At 40.6% G+C, this 12,717-nt stretch overlaps 1 protein-coding gene across 1 annotated transcript in view; it reads right to left on the minus strand.

Annotated features, from left to right (window-relative positions):
- Positions 1-12,717, minus strand: part of gli3 (GLI family zinc finger 3) — a 128,955-nt gene that overhangs the window by 17,382 nt on the left and 98,856 nt on the right. Inside the window, exons 6-8 of the mRNA XM_037694449.1 lie at positions 9,884-10,042; positions 3,976-4,180; positions 584-803 (exon numbers count right to left, since the gene is read on the minus strand). Of these exons, the coding sequence (XP_037550377.1) occupies positions 584-803; positions 3,976-4,180; positions 9,884-10,042 (584 nt within the window). The remainder of the gene's footprint in view (positions 1-583; positions 804-3,975; positions 4,181-9,883; positions 10,043-12,717) is intronic.

The raw sequence follows: 12,717 nt of genomic DNA on the forward strand, positions 1-12,717 counted from the left end.
ATAACAGGCTTTGTTCAAGTGGAAGAAATGAAGAGAACTTTTAGACGTCCGGAAAAGAAGATGTCCACAAGTCAAACACGTCTTTGATATTTATTTCTGGTGTAAAGCAATGTTCTGTTTGTTGTGGGGAATTTGAACGAGGCTTCATCTTTGATATTGAATGGACAACAACAGGGAGGATGCGTAATAAACACTGGGTATTTACTTCAAATGTGGGCCCGCACATAGTGAATGGGTTGAGGAAAGAAAGAGAAAAATCCCCCTTAGATCCATCCATCCATGTCAATATTCCCTCACTAGATCCTTGTTCTCTCTCCAGTGATTAATGGATTCAGCGGTGGGATTCTATGCTAACAAGCCCCTTGTTGTTTGCTGCAGGCACGTTCGGAGCTGCGCTCGGCTGGCTAAAAAACAAGAAACAACACAAGCAGAAGGAAGCTCCCAGGAGAGGAGTGTGCAGAGACAAGGGGTCCTGCCTGTGCCACGTTAGCTCAGCGCATGTTGCTCGCGCGTGGCTCGCATGCGCCGCTGCTGTCTATTACGTGTGATGATGAATCGCCGAGATGCGGGCCGCCGCTCTCACCTGTGACGAGTCGTTGGAGATGGCCGAGCGCTCGCTGACGCTCAGCCCGGATGAGGGGATTCCAGGCATGGGTCGCTGAGTGACGAAAGCCGGTGTCGGTTGGACTAGGGGTGGACTGTGACCGAAGGCAGAGCCCATGATGCCCGGCTGACGTCCCATCAGCTGCTGGTGCACGTGCAAAGCCACTGGAGTTGGAGGGTAGGCGAAGCTCAACGCCGGGCTGGAGAGAGCAGCACAATCGCTCAGCAAAACTAAAACACTTCTTTGCTTAAACATGAATCCAGAGGCAACGAGGCAGGAAAAAGGGGAACTTTAGTGCATAAATGGATTGTTCTGGATAACTCCCTCGTTCCTGAGGGCAATCTGACAGGAGGTGGTGTGGTAATGCTGGAACCAGTGGGGCTGCTGGCAAATAAAGCTTGTTAACACAGCGAATTATCAAGTAGTCTGTGTAAGACAGTGTGTCATCCCTCCACTGGGCAAATGATACAGATAATAAATAACCCCTAATCTATATTACAGCCAAGTAAATAAAACTGTAGAGTTGTTTTTGGTTTAAGTCTGCAGCAGCTTTGTTGATCATAAAAACCTTCTAAGTCTACTCTGTTGAACGACCGTACAAACACAGAAACAGCCATGGCCTCCATTCATTCTGCACTCTGACAATGTGCTCTTCCCGCGACCCATATGTCTGCTGATCTTATTATGAGCCGAGTGGAAATCAATGGCCCGAGACACATTTGGGGGCCCATCTGCTTGTCATATCACTCATCAGTCTGTTGGCGCTGGCTATTTGGGTCCTGTCAGTTGAACAGTGGCAGAATGTGCAGCGTGATTGATCAGGCTCTTCTTACAGATCGCTGATCAATGACTGTGGGTGGGGCGATGGATCTTTCCTTTCCCTTTTTTTTTTTACCCCGTTTCTACTCTTTTCGTTCGCTTCAGTTTGGCTGGCTCTGGCACCAGGACATGATGTATGGGATGTTTTTATGACGTGCACTGGATGAGTGACACAAGCCGCCAGGGAGGCATGCTGACTGCCTGGTCGGGAAGATTGTCACCCACACGGGGGTTAGACACACACACTTATTGGTGCCACACACTTTCTTTATGTTATGGTGCCATCCTGAAGGGGAAAAAACTGCACATTTTACTGTATTGTGTGTGAAACATACAAATCACTTGTATTAAATGTTTTCAGCTAATCAAGTTACTCCTGAATTACCTCCTTTAAGCTCATAGAAAAATTTCTGGAATCAGTTTTAAAGTTTTAATTTCCATAATGGCTCTTCAGTATTTCGTCTTTAACTTTGTCGTTTGCTTTTAAAAAAAAAAAAATTTAAAGGTCATAAATGAAGCTGCTGAGTAACTGAGATATAATATTCATTAATCCCAAAATACTTGTCCTGTTAGTGCCGTGATGCAGCTTAATTGTAGATTTTATTTTTGTGTGAATGTTTATGAACACTACTGTGATCCATTTTTCTTTCGTACATTTTTCAGCGTCTTTCTCGTCTTGCAGTTTTCAAGCTACTTCAACAAATCATATCAAAACATTCAGCTCTTTCAGGACAATCCTGCTATGACTTTTGGTATTGGTGCAACTTTAGCTTTTTGAAATATTTAGCCTTTTCTGACACATTTTTTTCTCATAGAAAATGAACTGAGCTCATTTTACATTTGTCATATGCTCACATGCTCATTTTAGATTCTTTCTGCTAATTTCAGTTTGTTATGCTCCTTTCAGCTTATTTCTGCTAGTTTCAACTTTTCTACTATTTCAGCTACTATATAGCTGTTTTATGCTAATTTAAGCTTTTTCAACTCATTCCACATTTTTGCACTCATTTAAACTTTTTCAGCCTAATTCAGCAAAAATGTGCTCTTTCCACTTTCTTCAGGTAACTTAAACTTCTTTCTGCTTTTTTAGCTACTTTTCAGCTGTTTTTTTTTTCTTCAGATGATTTCCATTTTTTTGTGATCATTTTTGCTTCTTTCAGCAAACATGTTCTTTTGGCTTTCTTCTGCTAATTTAAGCTTGTTCTACCTTTTTAGCTAGTTTTTAAGCATTTTTAGCTAATTTAAACTGTTTTAAAAAAAATTCAAGTTTTGTGGTCATTTCTGCTATTTTCAGTCTATTTATCTTCTTTCTGCAAATTTCAGCTTATTATGCTCCTTGCAGCTTTTTTTTTTTTTTTTGCTAGTTTCAGCTGGTTCTGATTTTTTTAGCTACTTTTTAGCTTTTGTGCTAAATTTAGTTTTTTCTGCTAATTCCACATTTTTTAGTTAATTTCAGCTCCTTCCACTTCCTTTTGTGCCTTTTCAGCAACTTTTCAGCTTTTTTTCCACTAATTTCAGCCTTTTTTTTTTAGCTAATTTCTTAATTTCTGTACTAATTTCTGCTTATTTAAACCCAATTCAGCAAATTTGTGTTCTTTCTCTTTTCTTCTGATAATTTAGGCTTGTTCTTCCATTTCAGCATGTTTTTAATTTCAGCTGATTTTCAGCAAGTTCTTCAACAAGAAGCATTCACACTGAATTTTTGCAGGAAATGCAAGTTCTCTAATTAGATATTTGTTTTGAATTAAGGTTCCAGCAGTGACACAAAATGAAACGAATCAATGGATGTAACCGCAATGACATATCCAGTTGTTTTCCAAAGTACTGCACTCAAAATAACCAAGGAACATAAACTGACAAGTAGAAATATGTTTTAACAGAACAAATATATAAACATTAGGTTTATTATATGTGTTCTTGTTTGTTGGTTGAAAATCAGACACCAAAAAGTGTAACTTGCTGAATTAAAAAAAAACGTTTTGCAAGTTTTCAACACAATCGTATTCATGCATATACAAATTTATGCCTTTTTATCTTTTGTCGGGATTAGTAATATCAGCCATTGGTCTGTGAAATAAGATTTCATTCACTCAGTACATCTGATAAACAGTAAAATACTTAATATTAAAATAGGGGTCATGTTTAACTTATGTAGTAGTGAGTGAGTTCAAATAAAACGGACAATACCTACGACTCATCCGGTTACAATAAATTACTCAGATGGAGTAAAAATGTTGAAACAGCCATTAAAGACAGAGCCGAAGTACATCAGATTAAATTAATTACTAAATATAAATGCTTCATATTAAGATAAAACCTTAAAATTGTTTGATTTTCTCCCTACCTTTTACATTAGTTCCTTTATTGAAGTTTACTTTAATATATTCAGTTCATTGTTTTGTTGTCACTTCCTTTGGGCTAGGAAATGGACATAAAAGTATTTAATAATTTGGGGAGTTATAGCCTAGTGGCCATTAGTGGTATTACATACATCAGGGATTCAACACTGGCTTTAAATTGGAAAGTGAGCGATCTTTTTTTCAATAGGTTACCTGATTGCTCTAGCGGAGAGGTGACCATAGGAGCCGCTGGTGGAGGAGCTGGAGCGGGAGTTGTTGATCAGCTGGTTGACAATGGCGGTGGGTGAGTTACGGATCATGTTCTGCAGGTCGAGGCTGTGATCAGAGAGGGGCGAGATGGGCAGGGGCCGTTTCCTGCTGGGCCGTACTGGGAGCCTTGGACTTGAGAACCGGGAACCTACGAGATTATAAGCAAAGATCAGAATAAGACTATGAAGTAGACATTGTCGTGGTAAGCATGAAAAATTAAAATGATGTGAAACAGCTGTAAATTCTTATAATGTTCTCTTGTATGGTGTTTCTTGACACAACAGAATCGGTTAAATTCTCAAAGACGATCAAGAAAAATGAGTGTTTGCTTGTTTTTTCCACATCATTTTCTATTTGACTTCATCCAAACTGTAACCTAATCAAACGCTAACAGATGACACTTTTGTCAATCATCAGACAAAAGGCTCGTCTCAGTGAGTGTTCAGCTGTCACTTGATGCACTGCTTGCATTTCATCTGGGAGAAAACATGCCTTTTATGTTGGAGAAATGCTCTGACTGTGTATGGTAATATTTAATCAAGTCCAATTTGACTCGTTATTCAAATGCAGTCAGTGTTGACTGGAAATACCGAAAGGGGGGTTTGAAAAGGTAAAAGGCGGAAACAGCGCAAGCATTCTCTCTGCATGTACAATGAGCCACGGGTAGAGATTAAAACATGACTTTTGTTGTCTTTTCACATAGAGATGTCACAAACAAGAGAGAAAAACAGGGGGAAGATGGAGGGGAGCGCTGAGGGGATGTCGGGCTTTGTGCGTGAACTGACACAATGACTTTGTGACTCAAGACTTGGAAATAAAACATTTTGAGTTATTTCATAAAGGCAAACAAAACCAGTTTGCGCAGCCTCGATAACCCCCCCCCCCCCCATATTTACGTCCCCCTCAATCCATCCGTCTCCTAAAACGTAAATGCTCTATCTCTCGTTTGACACATTCAGCGATTACAGAGTGCTCCATTCACATGGTAATCAGAGTGTGTGTGCATGTGAGTGTGTGTGCGTGGATGCTGCTGCGGTGGTGTTCTGGCATACGAAGGCCCGACTTTCATCTGCAGCATGAAGCTGTATGGAGAGCAGCACTTTCTTTACATCGTCATTGTATAGAAAGGATTGTGCTTTTTCATCTGCATGTAAGGTGGCACATGCAAACAATCTCTGGGCACACACAAATGTTATTATACAATGTTGTTTATCACTTTGCATGTCTGTTTGCACCTATTTATTAATGGTATATAACGTAAAATCCTTCTGCACAATTCTTTCAATTTGGGCTAATGCAACCAGTTTGCCCCAGTTTCCCAACACTTGTGGACAGTATAGATCAGGGCTGTTCATCTAAATTGTTCAGGGGGGCACAGTTACTGAAAGCCACAAGCTCAAGGGCCGGATATCCATCAGTTATTGTCATTAAATAAGTTTGTTTTACGGTTTAAAATCTAGCTTTATTTAAAAATGAACCCACTGGAGGGCTGAACTGAGCTCACCCATGGGCCTGATTTTGCCCATGGGCCACCAGTTGAATAGCTCTGGTATGGACCTTTTAAAGTAAAGATCTGAACATTTATTATCTTACTTGCTGTAGAAAGTTTTTTAAATGATCTTCATTTAGAAAAATAGAGTTTAATTTTTAGCTAATTGATGAGCTAATTGCTAATTGTATTGGGGCCAAGACCAAAGTGGATTAATGGCATTTTAAAACAACCCCAGTTTCATAAATGTTCAGCAGTTTCTGCAAGCACTGTTTTATACATGTTTATGCTGTTGTCAGTTTCATTACATGGTTAATTCAGGCAAAAAATTCTTAAAAGAAAAGCCCCGGGCTCCTCTGAAAGTGCTACAGTTAGCTGCCACTATTGTTTTATATGCTTGAAAATAACTATAACATTCAAAGTAAATACTTGTGTAATGCAAAACTGGTAAGACGTTTACAATATAGCATTTGCTGGAACCTCTAAAGAATTTTTGAATTTAGAGATTAGCCATTGGCTCATTATTATTTTTATTATTTCTCCAAACCAATGTTCAAATCTACAACAGGTAAGATGACTACTATTCATAACTTTCCACAGAACTCCACTTTAAAAAATCTGAACTATCACCTTAAACAAGCTGCATCTCAGTAAATGTGAGGTGCAGCAGCCGCTTGTGAAAAATTGGGAAAGGCGGGCTAGTGTGGGAGAAGGGAATTGTGCCATTGCTGCAAAGCCTCATGGGACTGGTGTTTATTAATGCACAGCCCAAATGATAAATCGGCCAACCGGGGAGACAGAGAGAGAAGCGTCCTGGCTCGTAGCAGTACTGTCCCTCTAATTTCCTCTTGATTTATGGACGGGATGGCTGGTTACGCGCCGCGTCATTAATTTTGAGAGCCGGGGAGGGTTCAGATGGACCAGAATGACGAGGTGGAAATAAAAGTTGGTTCCAAAACCGGGGTTGAGCCTTTACCATTACATCAAGGAAAGGCGGGTAGAGTTGTTTCGAGCGAAACACACAAGAAAGCACAATTTGTAGTTTTGAGGAAAGTACAACTAGACCCTGGAGAAGCAAAAACAGTACAAAAAAAACTACCATTCTTGTTCTAGCTAAAGGGTATTATTTTCTTTTATGAGAAAAAAATGTACCAAATGGAAAAATTGTTTGTTTAAAAAATTAATAGATGCCATTTAGCGTGCACATATGGTATATGAATATTTAATGCAGTGTTTACTAAACAATTTAATGTAATTATAAACAGCTAAAGTACGAGGACCTTTAATGTTCAAAAATGTACTGCATTTTTCAAAACAAACAAAAAAAATCTACGACATCCCATACAGCTAAATAGTATGCGTTAATAAACACCTAAATTTGCTTACAGCTACAAATAAATAGCAGTTTTAAAATGTGCATAAGGTTTAAATTAGATTAGGTGCAAGAAAATAAACAATAGCTGCATTTAGTGAGCTTTAAAAAGCAGTATTGCTTAAAAGTGCTTAAATGTTAAAATCAAGCCTGTTTAGAAGAAAAATTATTTCCTATTAGCAGGAAAACAGCACAGAGATTCGCTAATGGAGGCCACAAGTAAACAGTTGAGTGTGTAGACTTCAGTCGTCGTGATCTTTGAGAGCTACGGTGCTAATTAAGGCAGTACTAACGGAGACAATAGACCATTAAAGCACAAATAGGCAGGACGGGCCCATTGTTCCATTAGCACAACTCTCTCTGAAGGTAATTACGCTAATTTGGAATAGACTAAAATAGCTTCATGGTAGCCCAGATTATCAGTGATAGACTTTGCTCTTTATGTCTTTCTTTTCTTTCTAATATTCACCAAAGCTTTAAAGTGTTAATTTTTTGCGTCTGGCGAGCACACATTGCCGAAACATGATGAGTTATTACTGGCAATGATCACAGACGATTTTTCGACGAGGACGTGCGGCATCTCTCCACTGAAATTTGGCCCTAATTGTTTTGTTTCAGTCTATTAATCTTAAAAAGTGACACAGAAGAAAGGATTTCTCCAGTGATGAATGGTGGGACATTCCAATTCCCACTTAATAGCAATTAATTTTCTGATACCCGCACAAGTTTGGCTAGTTTTAATTAGTTTGTGCTGAAGAACAGGGGGGAAGTTCACCCCGGATTTCCATGAAAGCAGTGTCTGTCTGACTAAATACACTCTCATCAAAGGGAGAGGGGTGAGGCTGTCTGACCTTTCTAAGATTCGGTGTGCATTTAATTTCCTATTTACACTTTAAAATAACTCATTAGCATAAGTCCTTTGCACACAGTCCTGAGCTCAACACATTAAGACAATGGCTCATTTAAATCGTGTCAAAGTAAAGTTGTGGAAGCATCCTCACCATGGTTAAGGTGCAGCTTGATCTATATTTAGGTGCATTGTGAAGGTGCACTTTAAGGGTTGAATTCCCGCTGGGACCACCCACACATTATTGTGCGGGTGTGCACTTCTAAGCTTTAAAGGTGCAGTCCCAGCAGGATTGGATGCGGTGGGTGTCTTTTGTCCCACAGGGCTGCTTAAAAAGTCCAGTTTATCTTGACGTAAAACTCTTCATTAAGCATAATGTCTAATAATGGCACCATTTCTTCATGCAGTTAGGACCAAGCTCAAAACGGCATCTAGTCGCTGCATGTAAGATCCTCATACATTTATAAAAACAAGTCCCTTCCAGTCGTTTTTCCTCCTGGATTTAAGAAAATGTTGATTTGCAAATGCCACACAGACAGGATGAATATGACACTTAATATTCACTTAAACACTGTATGTCTTTCTTTAAAAGTAGAGAAATAAAACTTGTTTGAGGTTGTTCTATTGTAAAATATAAGATAACACGTTTGTTTTTTATGAAAACAGTTCTGTCTTGTCCTTATCCGGATCATACTAGCTCCCTCACAGATACAACCTGCACATCTTTCGGGGCTTAAACTGGTCCGCGATGTTGGCGGGTGTCTTTATTATCACAAACATAATGAGAAAAAAGTGTGATAAATTTTCTCAAGTGGCTGCAACAGTTGGCAACTAGTTGGTGAATGACATTCGCAAGGAAGTCTCCAAAATGTATCCCAACGTTTGAGTGGTTCCCTATTTCCAAACAGGGTTAAAAGCTAAACGAGGCACACCTGGCAATTCCTTTTTGCAAACTATGTACACAAAATTAAGATGCAATTGTCCAAAATTGGCCTCTCCAACTACAGCCACATGGCTTGCAGGCCCCAGTGAGTCCCTTTTGCACCACGACATCTGCTGGTGGGGACTTTAGAGGTACCAGGGAAGCAGCAAAGGGGCAAAGGGAGTCCAGTTCAGTGACCTCAGGAGTCAATCTACTCTTTGCGGATGATGTGATCCTGTTGGCGTCATCGTGCCGTGAACTTCAACTCCCACTTGAGCTGTTTGTAGCCGATTGTGAAGTGGCTGGGATGAGAATCAGCACCTCCAAATATGACGCCATGGTCCTCAACTGGAAAAGGGTGGATTGCTCTCTTCAGGTTGAGGGTGAGATTCTGCCTGAAGTGGAAGAGTTCAAACATCTTGGGGTTTTGTTCATGAGCGAGGGATGAATTGAGCATGAAATTGGCAGACAGATTGGTGCAGCGTCTGCAGTATTGCGGACTCTGTACCGGTCCGTTGTAGTGAAGAGGGAGCTGTGCTGTAAGATAAAGCTCTCTGTTTACCGGTCAGTCTACATTCCTACCCTCACCTATGGTCACGAACTTTGGGTAGTGACTGAAAGAATGAGATCACAGATACAGGCAGTTCAAATGAGTTTCCTCCGCAGGGTAGCTGGACTCTCCCTTAGAGACAGGTTGAGAAATTCAGTTATCCGGGAGAGACTCGGAGTAGAACCGCTGCTCCTCCACATCGAGAGGAGCCAGTTGAGGTGTGTCAGGCATCTGGTAAGGATGACCCCTGGGCACTTCCCTGGGAAGGTGCTTCGGGCATGTCCGACTGGGAGGAAACCCCAGGTAAGACCCAGGACACGCTGGAGAGACTACGACTCTTAGTCGGTCTGGGAGCATCTTGGAGTCCTCCCAGAAGAGCTGGAGGAGGTGGCTGGGCCTCCCTGATCAAGCTGCTACCCCCGCGACCTGACTTCAGAATAAAAGGAAGATAATGGATGGATGGATGGAAGTTCTAAGAGCAAGTATACAGATCTTTTATAAATGAATATATGTATTTTAAGAACTTAAATTCTGTCTAAATAAATGTATTGTTAAGGCTGAATGAGGTTTGGACTCAATCCCAAATACATAGAAGCAGGCGGACTAATACAAACTAACCGCACTGTTGTTTGGGTGTAACTAGTGATCATGTGAGGTCAGAGTAAACTTACTTTCCATTGCCTGCAGATACTCCATGTGCAGGGCACTGGCGCTGCTGGCCCCGGCCGCAGTTGCCACAGACGGGAGAAGGTCGGTCGTGTACGGGCTGCGGTGGCTCGCCAGCAGAGCCATCGGATGGTAGTACTCTGCTGTCAGACTCGTGTGAGGCGCTGGAGCGGGAGAAAAAGTCAGGTCAGCACAAGCGCGATCGCCGACCGATGGGCAAATTTAAAGAACGTTGGGCAGAGAGAGAGAGAAGGAAACGAGTGAGAAAATGTATTAGGCATTAAGACAAACATGACAGGGGGAACACCTGCGCTGCGTTAGAAAACTTGCACTCATTTACTTCGGATGATAATCAGCTCAGCAGAACAGTAATGAGCACATTAGCAATACCATCAAGTTAACCACAACAGCTGCACAGGGAGCATCACCTGAAGTGGAGAGCCTCACTAGGGGATTATGGGATGCTTGCTGAGAGATTACAGTGAGTGTGCATTAGTGTTTGAATGATGCATTCGTGCAGAGAGCAGCAAAACTGATCATCTTGCAATACAATCCCTAAATAGCTTTTTTTCCCTCTCTATCTCGATTTCCTTTGATCACCAGTGTTTAAATACTGAGGGTGTGTGTGTGGTAAGAGTATGTGGGCTAATGTGTCTTTTGGCAAAAGGCGTTGCCTGCGTGTTGCACGCATCAGGGCTGCAGCCTGCAGATATGCAACCTGCTCCTCAACTCTCCTCTACAGGGAAACAAAAGGCCTAAATCTTCCCAGATAGATCTGCTCGCATTAAAAGATACAGTGAACGATTCTGCCTCCACTTCTCTTTTTTCCCCCTCAGTGCATCTCTTTTTCAAGTCATTCCCTTAGTTATGGAGCACGGTAAGTCCTTGAACCGCGGCCTAAAAATAATCATCTGGAAGGGGGCTTCCATATGCAAATATTGTAAGAAAAGAGAGACTAACACTGTGGTTTTGGATGCAAATACGGAATCGGTTTAGACAACTGGAGCTCCTTTCCCCCCCAATTTGAGAAATAAAGAGAAAATAAATAAAGAAACACTGTGTGAGGAGATTTCCTCTTAAGTCTGGCCCGTATGGCTGCAGTATGCATCAGTGATTGGAGGAATAAAACGGGAGGAAAAAAAACTAAATTAATTCGATTTGGCTTTTACATTTTCAGTGGAAAGGGGGGGAGTGTCTTAATTGTCACCAGCGTTCCGCCTTAGCTTTGCTTTTGCATTCAGCCATAATGTGTCCCATTCAGTTTCCATGGACGGAAAAGAGCTTTGCAAAATTTCTAAATCAGAAATGTTGGCACCGGAGTGTGATCCTGGGGGCAAAAAATTTACAAAAATGAGCAAGTGGGGGAAAGGCTGTCAGTGTGGCGGTAGTGCCTCAGGATCCGATGAGCCACCAGGTCCTCCTTGGGCACGACAATAGGATCAGGGGCAGGCTCATACCTCTGAATCAGCTGTTAAGAAAAAAGGGAATATAAAGAAATAACAAAAAAAGGGTGAAAGCAAATGTGTGGCAGCAGGAGGGTGGCACTAAATCCCACCCACTTTAAACCTCCATTAGATTCTGTTAATTAATTCATCATTATTCAAATGTACTTTTTGCTAGAGAATTAAAAAAAAAATCTTTGCATACTGAAGGAGACTCCCTGTAAGCGCAGTGATATACTAACAACACAAAAGCTGATGGGTTAATTAATCTCCGAATTGATTAAAGGAGTAATTAGGTGCCTCATTCACAATTCACAGCATTATGAATTAAAAGAGGGATCATGTGGTAGGTTGGGGGAACTATTTTGATTTAAAGCAATCCGAGCCTGGCACGCATTATGTTATGGTAATGAAAACCTGGAGGGCAGAGAGTCGGCGCTCGATCGTGCACCTCCAGTTTGCAAAGAGCCGCGGTGAAGTGCAGGAGAGGGCAGAGCGAAGCTGCAAGCCCACACTTCCAGTCTTCACTCAGCGGTTAACAGAACTGGGTGAGAGGAAGCCAAGTGGGTCGATTCAGGGGAAATAACCCTGCTACCTGTCATTTCACAAAATACATTCCAACATCAGACGGAGAGCTAAAGAGGGCGTCTAAGACCGAGGAGACAAAAGGTTGATGGCTGAGGATTTAGTGGGGGCGTGAAAGGTTGTTGGGCCATTTCAATAAAAGCTTAACGCAGAAACAGGATCTTCGTGACAAGATAGGATCAAAAACAACCCAAAACAGGCCTGTTTTGATATAAAAGTATTGTTAGAAAAATGTCCAAGTGTTCATGACTGCATTCTGTACAACAATTCTAAATTTGGGAATTATTAGATTTTTTTATTTTTATTAAAATGATAAAGCAGGAAGATGAAAAAATGAATTAAATTTGCAAAAACATCTGCTAAATTTCTGATTCAAGAGGACGAAATGAGTGACGCTTTTAAGTTAAAGTTGGTAATTCACGACATGCTTCTAGGTTCGGGATGCTCTTTTTTTATGTAATGATTGTAAAAATGTAGTAACAAGCTTTTAAACATGTAAATTCAGTTCAGTTTATTTATATATAGCGCCAAATCACAACAGAAGTCGTCTCAGGGCACTAAACAGAAACATTCACATACTGGTACATAAAAATCAGTTAATAATGTTATTTTGAGCCAACAGATTTGAGTTTTCACTTAATCATTAGATTCATAAATCTAATTCAATTAAAAAAAAAAAAAATTTATGAATATGGTATGTCATCTTTATGTCTATTTACATTACAAATACAAGGAAACTTGTTGATTTTACCTCTTAAAATGCTAAAAAAAAAAAAAAAAAGATTATAAATAAAGAAAAATCTATGTTCAGT

Source organism: Nematolebias whitei, chromosome 20 (genome assembly GCF_014905685.2).
Source record: "Nematolebias whitei isolate Nwh7 chromosome 20, NemWhi1, whole genome shotgun sequence".
Classification (NCBI taxonomy): domain Eukaryota; kingdom Metazoa; phylum Chordata; class Actinopteri; order Cyprinodontiformes; family Rivulidae; genus Nematolebias; species Nematolebias whitei.